General features: G+C 32.7%; 1 protein-coding gene across 1 annotated transcript; it reads left to right on the top strand.

Moving 5' to 3' along the window:
* The first annotated feature begins 1,973 nt into the window (after positions 1 to 1,973).
* On the top strand, positions 1,974 to 15,390 carry LOC104229813 (glutamate decarboxylase). Its single transcript, XM_009782522.2, has 8 exons — positions 1,974 to 2,342; positions 3,142 to 3,346; positions 7,406 to 7,606; positions 12,127 to 12,341; positions 12,721 to 12,974; positions 13,426 to 13,478; positions 14,039 to 14,323; positions 15,005 to 15,390. Exons 1-8 carry the CDS (start codon positions 2,257 to 2,259, stop codon positions 15,194 to 15,196), a joined length of 1,491 nt encoding a protein of 496 aa, XP_009780824.1. The 5' UTR covers positions 1,974 to 2,256; the 3' UTR covers positions 15,197 to 15,390.
* The last annotated feature ends 205 nt before the right edge of the window (positions 15,391 to 15,595 follow it).

Below are 15,595 nucleotides of genomic sequence, written 5' to 3'. Positions count from 1 at the left end.
GGCAGTCACAATTCGTTTGATTATTTTTTTTAAAAAAAAAAATTTAATATTTATATTGAGACCCGATTAATTTGAATTCACTCTGTGCAGGGAAAATTCTCTAAGATTTTTTTTTTCGTTCTTACAGCTTAAATCTGAATTTTTTTCGTTAAATGTAGAAAATATTATTTTCTATTCCCCCATAATCCTTAGTGGTATTTCATTTGATTAACTACTTCTTGAAATATCAATATGAAAATGGGGGAAAATGTGCATATATTGGAATTGGACTTGTTATTCTTTTACTTTTATTTCAAATTTAATACGAAGTTTTTGTAACATTAAATATTCATGTATGACTTCATCCAATATTCTAGATTAGCGTTCAGACATATCTCTTTATCACGAAACATGGTCTTAAGTCAGTTTGGATTAATATAATTTAATTATCAAATTACTTTTAAGATATTAAATTCTTCAGAAATAAAAACTACATAGTTCAAGTATTCCAATTTTATTTATTTTTTATAAGTGATTAGCATATACTTTGGAGAAGAACATGTCCAGTTCACATTTATTTCTTCTTTAATAGGTATAACTAATAAAAAGAAAAAAAAAATCATGAGTTGGACCAAAAAAAGAGTGGACAATTAACCAATTTATGCTGAGAATAAACATCAGAAAAATCTATGGAATAAAAACAGGTGTCATTTTGGGGAGGGCGAATTTGATGATTTAAAAATTTATTATAAAGTATTGCATCAATTTTATGCATAAAAAATTCCTCCAAAAAAACTTCATTACGTGTAAATTCCCTGCTATAAAAAATAACAAGTTGTTCTAACAAATGAGTAATAAGTTGGAAGTACATAAGCAAGTATATAATAATAATATATAAAATAAAAGTGATAAGTTAAAAAAATTGAAACTATACTAAACTTCTATTTTTGCAGCATCATTACAACTATTACAACTAATAAAGTTAAAGTCTTATCTGTTAAACTTTCCTTTAATAAATATAAAATTCTCATAATAAGTACTCCACTATCTTTATTCTGTTTTAATTTATCTAATCACTTTTTGAATGAGACTAACTCCTATATAATGACTTAGAAAAATCCAAATCCTCCAGCTTAACTAAGTTTCAACAAAAATTACAAGTCGGATCCAGGATTTAAATTCTATAGGTTCAACTATTAAAGATTTTAGCATTGACCCCATTATATTTTTAGATTTATGAGTTGATCATATCTACTATAGTTGTTATTTTAAGAATTTTTACATATAAATTTTTACTGCGCGTCAAAAATTATGGGTTCAATTGAACGCATAGGTAATGACATCCGCCCCTGATTACAAAAGGTTGTAGGTGAGTGGTAAATAGTTATTTATCTTTAACCAAATATTTCAAATTCGAGATTTTGCTACGGTCTCAATTTTGGTAAAGAGTATTCTATTTCGAAAGTGGACTTTCTGGCATGAAACTGAATTAGTCGGGCTCCAAAAAGAATATGGGGCACCTTGTAAAAAAAGGTAAAAATAGCACGGTATAGCCAATTTTCGGACTGGTCATTCAGAAATAGTCAGTGTTTACGAAGTCAATGAAAAATAGCCACTATTTTGCTGCAACAGAGACCGGTCCAGCATAATATACTGGAGTTGGGTGCACCTGTGTATGAACTCCAGCATATTATGTTGGACCAATATACTTTGCTAACTCCAGTATAATATACTGGAGACTGGAACACCGGTGCTCCAAACTCCAGTATATTATACTAGATAATTATATTTGCTGGAACTCCAATATATTATGCTGGAGTTCTAGTGTACTTATGCTGGAACTCCATCATATTATGATCGAGTTCCAGCATACTTATCTTAGAACTCCGGTATAATATGCTGGAGTTCAAGCATACTTATGCTGGAACTCCAGTATAATATACTGGCGTATTTTCCGGGTTTTGAATAGTGTTTTCGTTCAAATTTATCTTTCCATGAAAGATGGCTAAATTTCGATTACTTTTGAAATTGTGTTATTTTTTAACACCATTTCTAAATCTGGCTATTTTTGAATTTCTCCCTAAAAAAAAGAGTGTAATTCAATAAAGTCGTGCCAGCTCTTCCACATAATAATTCCAAGTTTCATTATATTTATATATAGTGACTCTTCTTCTATATTTCTTCTTCAAGAAAGGAAGGAAAATATCTCCTTATTTCCATTTTCTCTCTTGTTTTAGTCTCTGATCTTCTCCGTCGTACTACCACCACTACGCCGCCATGGTTCTGTCCAAGACAGCGTCGGAAAGTGACGTCTCCATCCACTCCACTTTCGCTTCCCGATATGTTCGAACTTCTCTTCCCAGGTACATATAATATGTCTCAATCTTAAATAAGTTAGAGTTAATTTACGTCGTAAATTCTTTTATTCCTTTCTGCTTAAAGAATTTATATATTTTTCAAAAAAAATTTGATATTTTTTGTTGTTTGATTGTCAGAAAAAGATTATTTGAGGAATATAGGGAAAAGTCATTTTTCTTACTTTTAACTTCAGATCATTGTGTTGATCAACATTTAGACGTTACTATCAATATTTAATACTCATAATTTCACCAGAATGCTATTAATTTGCTTATATTATTATTAACCATTGATCTTTCACCCAATCAAACACTAATTTTTTTTCTTTCAGAAAATAAGTCCATTTTCCGAGAAACATTTTCTGAAAAATAACTTTCGTCGTACTAAACACACCCATCATCGCTGTTGTTACTATGCTTCTTTTCATTTTTTATTGAGCTGAGGATCTTTGGAAATGGCCTCTCTACCTTTACGAGGTAGGAGTAAGATCTGCGTACACACTATCCTCCTCACACCCCACTTGTGGAATTTAACTACATATGTTGTTGTCGTAAACTAAACACACCCATCATCGCTGTTGTTACTGTGCTTCTTTTCATTTTTCATTGAGCCGAGAGTCTTCGAAAACAGTCTCTCTACCTTCACGAGGTACCCTCGTCAGATCCCACCTGTGAGATTTTACTGGATATTGACTAAACTCACCCATCATCACTTGCGCTTTCTTTTCCTAAGATTTTCTTTTGTATAATCTTGAAAATGGAGTTTCTTTTTGAACTTTTTTCTTTTGATTTTTTGGATTTTTAGGTTTAAGATGCCAGAGAATTCTATACCAAAAGAAGCAGCATATCAAATCATAAATGATGAGCTTATGTTAGATGGAAATCCAAGGCTAAATTTAGCATCTTTTGTGACAACATGGATGGAACCAGAGTGTAATAAGTTAATGATGGATTCCATTAACAAGAACTACGTTGACATGGATGAATACCCTGTAACCACTGAGCTTCAGGCAAGTCTCTCTCTCTTTTCTGGATCGTTGTGACGAGACAGAATTTCTGCTAAAGGGGTAAAAAAAATATAAAAAAAATTAAAAGAAATTGTGACCAGTAGGATGTATCAAGGGGATTTAAAATATAAACTATAATCGGATTCTATTTTGTATTATACAGTGCAATTTTTTTGGTGAAGAGGGTTCGAGTTCCGCCCCCTAAATTCGTCCTTGGCTGATCGTGTTAAAAATATTATACACGGTCAAGTAACTTATAATAGAATTTAACTTATATACATCAATAGTGTAAAAAATATATTTACAATTAAACTTTGAGATCAGTGATCTTGAAAATAAAATAAGTTTATTACAAAAGATAAAGGTGATGTGACAGTGTGTGAAGAATTTTTAGTGTTTGTATATATTAGTTTAGCTCAAAATTATAAATAAATATATATAAAAGTAATAATTTGATAAAAATGATACTCCTTAATTTACTGATTTGTAAAAGATCTTTTATACTGTCGTCAATGTGTATTCTTCTTTCTCGTATTCTTTGGTAATAATAACTGATAAAATGGTAATTAAAACTTCTAAGCTAAATTACACAAATTTGTAAAAGATATTTTACACCGAAAATATATACTAGTATAACTTGAATCTTCATTTTCGTTTTCTTTGGTAATAATAGTAGAATGCCTTGTTGTGACTTTTGCGTCACAAAAAGAAGAAAAATAGTACTGTTAGGTTTATTCTGGAATTTATTCATCTCTCAATGAAACTTTTCTCAAATTCAACAAAGTGTGTGGAACAGTAAAATGTCCCCAAAAATATCTAACTTTTTTTCTACTTTTAAGTGTAGCGTAGGAGAATAAACAATGGGCAAATAACAAATTTAAGTGGTACTCAAGCATCATAGGCCCACGTCTTTTTTTTTTTTTTGTTCCAATACATGCAATAATGCAAATCATGTCCTTGATATAAGTACTATAAATAAAATATCTTGGGACTCCCATAAACTTGACACAGGGGCGAAGTCGGAATTTTAAGTTTATGGATTTAAAATTTCAATCCTTTTAAGTTACTGCGTTCTAGTTAATAATTTATAAATATTCAATCGATTTTTTAAGTCAAACAAAAATTTTGGACCAAAACTACTGAAATCGATGCATACGCTCTTATTCCAAACACCCATCCAAAAAAAAAAGAAAGACAAAAAAGAAACATGCCATATATATAAGTTATTAGTACTTCCTCCGTCCAAGTTTTCTTGTCCACTATAAAAAATAGATATCAATTGTTATTTATCCAGTTCAAAAAATCAATGGATAATTTACTATTTTATACCTATTTTACCCTTGTTATTAAGTATTAGTACTTATTTCCAATTCATTTTCAATATATAATAAATAGGAGTAATATAGTAAAATTATTATGTTATTTATTATTTTTTAAGACGTGTGTCGAGTCAATAATAGACAAGTAAAATTGGACGGATAGAATAATAAACATCTATTGCATTTTGCTCATCCCCTACCACCTGTCTTTGTTCTACTTTAGTAAAAGATCTTTCACTTTACTATAGCATGAACCTTGCTAATCTTTTTCACGGTTGATAGTGTAAAACAATAAAAGTTACACCTTTCCCTCCCACCAAAAATATAAAATAAACATTGATTAAAAACTAAGGGTCCAACAAAAAATATAAAATAAACACTGATTAAAACTAAAGGAAAAACAAACATAAATGTAGATCCCTAAATCTTGGAAAGCTTTAACTAAATGCTCCATAATCTTCGATCTCGATACTTTTTAATGAGTTTTAATAAATCTTTCCGCGTCTAGTAGCAGCTCCTACACATTTTCCAAATATTAAAAACAAAAAGGGTTAGGTTTAGAAAGAGGAAAAAGAAAGATATGGACCACCTGAGTAGAAACTGATTCGGAATTTAAATTTAATCGATTCAATTTTTGAAATTATTAACACTAAACTTATTATACTTTAAATAATGTGTTCAAATTTAATATTTATTGAATATTAATGGTTTTCACATCTCAATTTAAATTTTGTGACAAAAATAATAAATTCAGTTGCACTCGTTGCTAAAATAATAATAAAAATGACAAAGATGGTTGGACTTGTTCCTCCTTTTTTTTTTTTTGGGGCACCATAGAGAGAGTTGTACTTATTTTTCTCCATTTTGAGATTTTTTTTTTAATTATTATCTCAATATTTCAGATAGGGACATCCTTTAAAATGGACAAATTGTGGGGTAATGGAAAAATAATGTTGTTTCCTTTAATTTGTTTTTTTCCTTATGGTTTACTTTACCGACATATACGATGGCTTTTGCCATTCTTCTTTGGGTGGTAATATTAGTTTTTTAAAAGCGAGTTTAAATTAAATATTAATAGTTATTTTTGTAGGCGATTGCAAGTAGTTTAATTTTAATTTTAATTTTATGGTACTTAAAAAGACCTTAAAAAAGAAAGTTGAAGTTTAGGATTTCCATTTTTCCTTTAAAAAGGAATATTCTAGAAGCATTACAGTCGACGTAAAAAAATATTACTCCCTTCGGTCCACAATAAGTGATTTTTTGGCTTTTATTATGGTCCAAAATAAGTGATTTTTCCAGATTTCAAGAATGAATTAATTATTTGTTTCCTACATTGCCGTTGGAGTCAATAGTGTTGGAGTATGGTATGAGTGTTTATGTGAAGAGATAGTAAATGTTAATATGATCAATTTTATTGCTAATTAATATTAAAAGGTGAATTTCTTAATCAGTGCGAAAACAGTCGAAAAATCCCTTATTATGGACCGGAGAGAGTATTAATAAGCAACTGTTTTGTCTAATTTGGCAGTTGATTTGTTTAAACTAGACTATGATTTTGTGAAGTTTAAAGTCGTTTTCGATCTGTTTGAATTTGTTTCTCAACCTAGCTAGACGAACTAGTCTAACAAATGTCCCATAATTATATTTAAAAAAAAAATTCCAGAAAGTCTGATTTTTTGTTATTAAAGAAAAGTCAATTAGTGACTCCTGGCCCCACCACGCAAAGAGTTCAAATTTCTGAAAATTTGATTAGTTTAGTTAATGCATAAATTAATTAATGCATAAATTTTGACGGGGGATTTAAACTAAAGTGAATGAATGACCATATGCCACAATTTTTTAAGCAGATATTTTTTCCTATTACCATTTTATCCTTCACTCTGTGCTATTACTCCCTCTATCTCATATTATGTGTCGTGTTTTTTTATTACACGCCTCTTAAGAAATATTAATTAGGAAAGGGATTGGACTATTCTACCCTTATTTATGTCTTAAGATATAATTTATCTTCATTGAATATTTATTCTATTTATATTTTATCTTCATCTTCAAGAACAATTATTACTAAGGGTAAAAAAGGAAAAAAATATCAATTTTGTCTTGAACTTCTAAAATGATAAATAATTTGAGACAATTATTTTTAGTAACCATGACTGTTAATATGAGACGAAGGGTGTATAGCATAGGACTTTCTACCACCTGTGATCTTATATCCCCTTTACATATTATGTAAACTCATAAATTGTTTAATAACATTATTATTTTAATTTAAGTTATAGCCCCTTTACATATTATTTTATTATGCATTTTTATGGTACTAATATATCGGCTCCTGTTGCTTTTTTTGAGCCGAAGGTCTCCTGGAAACAGCCTCTCTACCCTTCGGGGTAGGGGTAAGGTCTGCGTACATATTACCCTCCTCATACCCCACCTGTGAGATTATACCGGGTTGTTGTTGTTGTTGTTATATATACATCAATACTGAACAAAAATTTTACACCTTCAGGCCAGATTTATCTATTGTAGCAAGTATATTGACTTATTTTTATATTGCAAATTTCACACTAAAAGGAAGCTTACCTACAAATATTCTTTGGGAGTATGAGTGACGTGATAATGAAAAATTTTCACAGACGATGTATATAACTTAAAATCAAAAATTATATCGACAAACTAAGAATACGTTTAATTTGTCAGAATTAAATAATTTTAAATCTTTTTATTTTTTTATTTTATTTTGCAGAATCGATGTGTAAATATGATAGCTCATTTGTTTAACGCACCACTTGGAGATGGAGAGACTGCAGTTGGAGTTGGAACTGTTGGATCCTCTGAGGCTATTATGCTTGCTGGATTAGCCTTCAAGAGAAAATGGCAAAATAAAATGAAAGCCCAAGGGAAGCCCTGTGACAAGCCCAATATTGTCACTGGTGCCAATGTCCAGGTAAGATAAATCTATATTTTTAGCCGCTCCTAAAAATTAATAACCGACGAAATATATATTTGTTGGTATGCATGTATTATATACATATCTAGTAAATGCAATTAGTTTCAGCCGATCGGTTAATTTTGTATTTTGGCCAATGTTAGCCTATCATGGATCTTTACACAAATAGCCGATTGAATTCATTATTTAATTTTGAAATTTTTACACAAATAAGCGGATATATTAACTATTTACTTTTTCTATGTATATATACATTGATTATATATAATTATACACATATAATGTTGTTCCTTCTGTATCCTCTACTTGTAAATAATGATTTTGGAAATTAGAACGTTAGCTTATAAACGTAAATATAAATAAAACAGAAATTAATTCGAGCCCACTGAATTCACAGTGTTTCCTTAAGGAATTTAGTCCCCTCCTAGTACCCAAGGTTATGGATTATTTCCTCCCAGGATAGAACGAATTACACACTGGTGTAGCGGTACTTCAAACCCCAGTGTTTCAGCGAACACAAAGTTCCGCAGCAAATCACACTTATGGATGCTTTGTTTGTAGTTAAAAATAATGCAGAACAACTCAGAAGTCGAATGGAAATTCTGAGAGGAAGGAATGCAAAGTATAGCCAATGTTGAATTCTTACTGAAGAGAATATCAGATTGCAATTCGTTTTTCCAGTGTATACGCAGTGTATACAGAGTGTATATCCAGTATATACAGAGTGTATATTTAGTGTATACAGAGTGTTTTGAGTGTTTTTTCCGATGTGTTCTTCTTTCTCTCCAACTTATGCTCTATTTATAGCAGTTATTTGAGAGAAATCCGCCCCTCCATGGTGCAAAGGTGTTTGGCAAAGGTGCAAGTTCCTAAACCCAAAAGGGTAAAAATAGGACCGAAAACAGTTGATTGTGTTTTCATAGGATATGCGACTAATAGTAAAGCATATCGATTTCTGGTTCATAAATCAGAAAATCCCGACATTCATAATAATACGGTTATAGAATCAGATAATGCTGAGTTCTTTGAAAATATATATCCGTATAAAAAGGAATGCGAGTCGATTGGTGAAGTATCTAAACGACCTCGGGAAGAAACAAAAGAAAGTACATTTAATCTTTGATTTGCACTACAGTAAATATCCTGCGGTGATTGAAGGATATTGTGATGCAAATTGGATCACCGGTTCAACTGATTCGAAGTCCACAAGTGGATATGTATTCACTATTGGTGGAGGAGCGGTATCTTGGAAGTCGTCCAAACAAACATGTATTGCCCGCTCTACAATGGAGGCTGAGTTCATAGCCTTAGATAAAGCCGGTGAAGAAGCTGAATGGCTCCGGAATTTCTTGGAAGATATTCCATTTTGGCCCAAACCGTTGGCACCAATATGCATACACTGTGATAGCCAAGCGGCAATTGGAAGGGCTGGGAGCGTTATGTATAACGGTAAATCTCGTCATATACGGCGAAGACATAAAACCGTTAGGCAACTTTTCTCTAGAGGAATTATCACAATTGACTATGTAAAGTCAAGTGATAATGTGTCGGATCCACTTACAAAAGGCCTAACTAGAGAGGTAGTTGAGAAATCATCGAGGGAATGAGACTATGGCCGAGAACAAGTCATTGTGGCGGTAACTCTACCTAGAAGACTGGAGATCCCAAGATCTAGGTTCAAGGAGATCAAACAAAGTCATTAATGACGGTTCAACATTGTCAACAAATATTTTTAGTCCATTCTCGTGATGAGACAATGTTCAGTACCAAGGATAAAACATTAAGGCTTTTTAATGATTTCTAAATTTAATACAAGGTATATCAAATAGTGTATCTAAGGGATGACACGTTTAGGAATCACCTATGTAAGTGTGAAGTGTTAGCCGCTTCAAGGAGAATTTTGCAAGGCCAATTCTCTACGCACTTATGAAACCAGGCAGTGTTCATGGCTGAAACGAACACAACAATGAGAACCAAAGACGGTTAAGGGATTGATTGTGTGACTTATGGTTGTCTAGGTATACACTAAAGTTCGACGGTTCAAAGATATCAAATCTACCGATTGACCGAGTATATCCGACATAAGTTCACTACGGAAAGTTCAAAGGGAAACCTACTTATCCAGATGCAATTAATCCTTGCTTGCAAATCACACAAGTTTTTCATGCATACTTCCGTGATATAGCCATTCCCCATTCATGTGGGGGATTGTTGAGTTTTTGTTTAAGATGAAATAGTCTTGAAATAGTCTTAAAATTAGAGTGAATGGGAAATGGGATTTGGATTCGGATTTGGTCAAATGATCGATCGATTGATTAATTTTTTGGACCAAATTTATTTGTTAATAGTGAATATTAACGTGATATAATCCGTGTTTGTAACGGATGTTTTCCAATCCGTGTATTGTGTTGCAACACTAAGCAACAATGCAGCCTAGTGCACCTCCCACAATGGTGCAAGTGTTCCTCCCACCAAGCAAGTGTATATACCACCATGTAAGTGCTTTCTCCATGATCTAGTGCTTGTTGCACCATGGAAGGGGCGGATTTCTCTCAAATAACTGCTATAAATAGAGCATAAGTTGGAGAGAAAGAAGAACACATCGGAAAAAACACTTGAAACACTCTGTATACACTTAATATACACTCTGTATACACTGGATATACACTCTGCATATACTGGATATACACTCTGTATACACTGCGTATACACTGGAAAAACGAATTGCAATTTGATATTCTTTTTAGTAAGAATTCAACATTGGCTATACTTTGCATTCCTTTCTCTCAGAATTTTCATTAAATTCCTTAAGCTTGTTGTTCCTTCTGTATCCTGTACTTGTAAATAATGATTCTGGAAATTAGAACGTTAGCTTATAAACGTAAATATAAATAAAACACAAATTAATTCGAGCCCACTGAATTCATAGTGTTTCCTTAAGGAATTTAATCCCCTCCTAGTACCCAAGGTTATGGATTATTTCCTCCCGAATTACACACTGGTGTAGCGGTACTTCAAACCCCAGTGTTTCAGCGAACACAAAGTTCCGCAGCAAATCACACTTATGGATGCTTTGTTTGTAGTTAAAAACAATGCAGAATAAGGAGGACAACTCAGAAGTCGAATGGAAATTCTGAGAGGAAGGAATACAAAGTATAGCCAATGTTGAATTCTTACTGAAGAGAATATCAGATTGCAATTCGTTTTTCCAGTGTATACGCAGTGTATATGAAGTGTATATCCAGTATATACAGAGTGTATATCCAGTGTATATAGAGTGTATATTAAGTGTATACAGAGTGTTTCGAGTGTTTTTTCCAATGTGTTCTTCTTTCTCTCCAACTTATGTTCTATTTATAGCAGTTATTTGAGAGAAATACGCCCCCTCCATGGTGAAACAAGCACTAGGCTATCATGGAGGAAGCACTTACATGGTGGAATGTACACTTGCTTGGTGGGAGGAGCACTTGCACCATTGTGGGAGGTGCACTAGGCTGCTTATTGCTTAGTGTTGCAGCACAATACACGGATTGGAAAACATCCGTTACAAACACGGATTATATCACGTTAATATTCACTATTAACAAATAAATTTGGTCCAAAAAATTATCAATCGATCGATCATTTGACAAAATCCAAATCCAAATTCCATTTCTCATTCACTCTAATTTTAAAACTATTTCATCTTAAACAAAAACTCAACATAATAATACATAAATTATGCATGTATTATCTATTCAGCGGTTATTGTTAATTTAAATGGTAGGGTGGTCGGCTATTTGGGCTAATTCTTCTTTACTTTTCTTAGCTGATATACATAGATTATACATTAATTATACAAATTTTTACATCCGATGCAATCAGTTTAAACGGCTAGGTGGATGGCTATTTAGATTAAAACTCCTCTAATTTTATTAAATATAAATCATTTTTGTTACCATAAGTGTATTTAATATGTTGTGATAGATAATATATCTTACTTTCTAGGCTACTAATTCAATTTTTTATGGACTGTCACCTGTATTTATCTTTTATAGCCTGTTTGGCCAAGTTTCTTTTTGGCCAAAAGTTTTTTTTTTTTTTTTGCCAAAAGCACTTTTAGCCAAAAATTGAGGTGTTTGGCCAAGCTTTTAGAAGGAAAAAAGTGTTTTTGAGGAGAAGCATAAGCAGTTTTGGAGAAGCAGAAAAAAGTATCTTCTCTCCAAAAGCACTTTTTTGAGAAGCACTTTGGAGAAAAATACATTTAGAAGCAGTTTTTTAAAGCTGGGTCAAACACTAATTGCTGCTCAAAAGTGCTTTTCAAACTAATTAGCCAAACACAAACTGCTTCTCACCAAAATTACGTTTGAGAAAAGCACTTTTGAAAAAAACACTTCTCAAAATAAGCTGATTTTTGCAGTTTGGCCAAACGTTTAAATTTTTTTGCACTATCGTGTAGAGAAGTTAAACTCTATAAAACACATGGATTTGTTTCCAAAATTTAGGAATTGAGAGTGCTAATTTTGTAATTTTAACAGGTGTGTTGGGAGAAATTTGCAAGGTATTTTGAAGTGGAGTTGAAAGAAGTAAAATTGAGTGATGGATACTATGTGATGGACCCTGAGAAAGCTGTGGAAATGGTGGATGAGAATACAATTTGTGTAGCTGCTATCTTGGGTTCCACTCTCAATGGTGAATTTGAAGATGTTAAGCGCTTGAATGACCTCTTGATTGAGAAGAACAAAGAAACCGGGTAAGTCACGATTTCGTAGAGCTTTTTGGTTGTTAAGTTATAGTGTCGACCGAATAATATCCAATAATTCCGACCTTTCTGGTCAATGGTGAATACGTGTTTGTTCAAATATCTTTTTTTTTTTCCTTCTCTTTGTATGAATATCACAATAGAAGGGGAGTCTTGGAGCAACAGTAAAGTTATCTCCGTGTGATCTACAGATCACGGGTTCGAGCTATGAAAACAACCACTAATGTCTGTATTAGGATAGGTTGTCTACATCACACCCTTTGTGGTGCGATTCTTCCCCGAACCCTGCGTGAATACGGAATACTTTATGCACCGAGCTGCTTTTTTATATATGTAAATATCATAATATATAGTTGATAATTTGTAACAGGTGGGACACTCCAATTCATGTGGATGCAGCAAGTGGTGGATTCATTGCACCATTCCTTTATCCTGAGCTTGAATGGGATTTTAGATTACCATTGGTGAAGAGTATTAATGTGAGTGGTCACAAATATGGTCTTGTCTATGCTGGTATTGGTTGGGCCATTTGGAGGAATAAGGAAGACTTGCCTGATGAACTTATTTTCCACATTAATTATCTTGGTGCTGATCAACCTACTTTCACTCTCAACTTCTCTAAAGGTATAATTCCTTCATTACAAGTCCTTAAATATGTGCTTAATCCAAGGCGAACTAGGATTTGAGGTTAATGAGTTATGGACTTGTCATCAAATCCATAACTCGTCAAAATCGAGTTCGGATGATGCCATTCTCTTTTTCTGAAGGGGAACTTTAGAGCAACGATAAAGTTGTCTCTATGTGACTTATAGGTCACGGGTTTGGGCCATGTAAGATGCCGCTAATGCTTGCATTAAGGTCAGTTGTTTATATTACATTCCTTGGGGTATGGTCCTTCCGCAAACCCTATGTGAATGCATGATGCTTTATGCACCAAGCTGCCTTTTACTATCATAAAACATATGATGCTCTAATTAGCTAGATATATATATTTCTAAGGCTAAACATTGAAAAGTACCACTAGAGTCATATCACTAGCCTTACAAATCTAATCATTTTTGCTATTGTAATGCAGGTTCTAGCCAAGTAATTGCTCAATATTACCAACTTATTCGCTTGGGTTTTGAGGTAAGTTAAGATTAATTTTGTTATTTTCAATGGAGCTATGGGCAGGCAATTGCTATCATTACTTCTAAGTTCTATTAGTACAATTTAATCAACTATCAATTGCATAAAAATACGAGTTTAAATTATATACATCATCATTCTAACTAATTTTTACACTATCATATTACTTTTATGTGTTATATCAAGTAACCAGTCTTAATTTAAAGATTACAAATCTCGCATTTTATGGTGTCTAGCCTATGGATATCTTTTGAATGACCTGATGTAAGAAACTTGAACTCTAAAAATAATATCTTTTTCACAAACAACACACTTTAAATATACTCTTTACAATCTGAAATTTCCGAAAGTGAAGCCTCGGCGTAACTGGTAATGTTGCTACAATGTGACCAGAAGGTCACGGGTTCGATCCGTAAAAACAGACTCTTGTAGAAATACAGGGTAAGGCTGCCTACAATAGGCTCTTGTGGTCCGGCCCTTTCCCCGACCCCACGCATATCGAGAGCTTAGTACATTAGATTTTTTTTTCTTCACAATCTGAAACTTCTATGTTAAAACAGGGTTACAAGAATGTTATGGAGAATTGTCAAGAAAATGCAAGGGTACTAAGAGAAGGACTTGAAAAAAGTGGAAGATTCAATATAATCTCCAAAGAAATTGGAGTTCCATTAGTAGCTTTCTCTCTTAAAGACAACAGTCAACACAATGAGTTCGAAATTTCTGAAACTCTTAGAAGATTTGGATGGATTATTCCTGCATATACTATGCCACCAAATGCTCAACATGTCACAGTTCTCAGAGTTGTTATTAGAGAAGATTTCTCCCGTACACTCGCGGAGCGACTGGTAAGTATCGTTACGCCTCAGTTCCAAATAAGTTGAAATTAGACTATATAAATCGTTACTTCTTCATTTAAACGAAAAGTTGTGTCTTACAATGAAAGGACATTTCAACCCATGCAAAAGTTTTAAAAAAAAAGATATTCTTGTCTTGGCATCTATTATCAAAATATCTTTTTTCTTTTCCTCCAAAAAACACTTCTTTTCTTTCCAAATTATGTACTTAAAAAAAAACTTGAAATATGTCATGCTTTACTAACCAAAACTCTCCACTATTTCATTAGCACAGAAATTTGAAAGACTTGTCACTTGTTATATTTACTAGAAGAATTAACCCTAATAGCAGCTCAGTCGACCACTTAAATAAAAAATAATCAGTAGATGAATAATATATGCATAATTAATATACAAAGGCTATTTGCATTCAATCCCTTTGTGTTTTTTTAATCGTACTTTAAATTTTAGTGGGCGTTTGGTCTTAAGAATTGTAAAATTCCATTAAAAAAAAGTGAACTTTTTTTGAAGTGAAAATGATTTTTAAAAATTAGAGTTGTGTTTAGATATTAATATAATTTCGGTTGTTTTTGAATTTTTTGTGAGTGATCCGAGTAAAAAATTTTAAAAACAGCCTGTTGGAGTTTTTCAAATTTTCGAAAAATTCTAAAATTTATTTTTCCGATTCAACAGGTGATAGACATTGAAAAAGTCCTCCACGAGCTAGACACACTTCCGGCGAGGGTCAACGCTAAGCTCGCCGTGGCCGAGGCGAATGGCAGCGGCGTGCATAAGAAAACAGATAGAGAAGTGCAGCTGGAGATTACTGCTGCATGGAAGAAATTTGTTGCTGATAAGAAGAAGAAGACTAATGGAGTTTGTTAATTTAATTTAACAAAATATGTTTATAATATGATGATTTATGACTACTAGCAATATTGGTATTGCTTGTTTTTATATTTGAATTGTTGGGTCTTTTGAGTAGTACTTGAGGAGCTAGCTATTTATTGCTAGTGCAAAACTGGTTGATTTTGGACTATATTATTGTATTATTAATCCCAATTTTCTTGTGTTCTTAATATGTTTTTTTTTTGTCAAGCAACAGCAAGCTCTTCTTTTTTTGCGAAGCATTGTTTATCATGCATTTGATTTAGAAAAAAGTTCTAGAGGTTTTTCGTTGTATCGCTTGCGAGGCCGAGACCTATGCCAAGGGTGATGTGCCAATACAATGCCGCAAGTAGAGGTTTTTCGTTGTGTCGCTTGCGAGGCCGAGGCCTATAGCCA

Source organism: Nicotiana sylvestris, chromosome 5 (genome assembly GCF_000393655.2).
Source record: "Nicotiana sylvestris chromosome 5, ASM39365v2, whole genome shotgun sequence".
In the NCBI taxonomy this organism is placed as follows: Eukaryota; Viridiplantae; Streptophyta; class Magnoliopsida; order Solanales; family Solanaceae; genus Nicotiana; species Nicotiana sylvestris.
The sequence above is the reverse complement of the archived record's forward strand: the minus strand, read 5'-3'. Positions and strand labels throughout refer to the sequence as shown.

What these genes read in the sequence shown, in the direction of transcription:
- LOC104229813 (XM_009782522.2), top strand. Translation starts at nt 2,257, where the DNA reads ATGGTTCTGTCCAAGACAGCGTCGGAAAGTGACGTCTCCATCCACTCC. An exon ending in GTTCGAACTTCTCTTCCCAG is followed by an intron (nt 2,343 to 3,141) that starts GTACATATAATA and finishes TTGGATTTTTAG; the next exon opens with GTTTAAGATGCCAGAGAATT. An exon ending in GTACACTCGCGGAGCGACTG is followed by an intron (nt 14,324 to 15,004) that starts GTAAGTATCGTT and finishes CCGATTCAACAG; the next exon opens with GTGATAGACATTGAAAAAGT.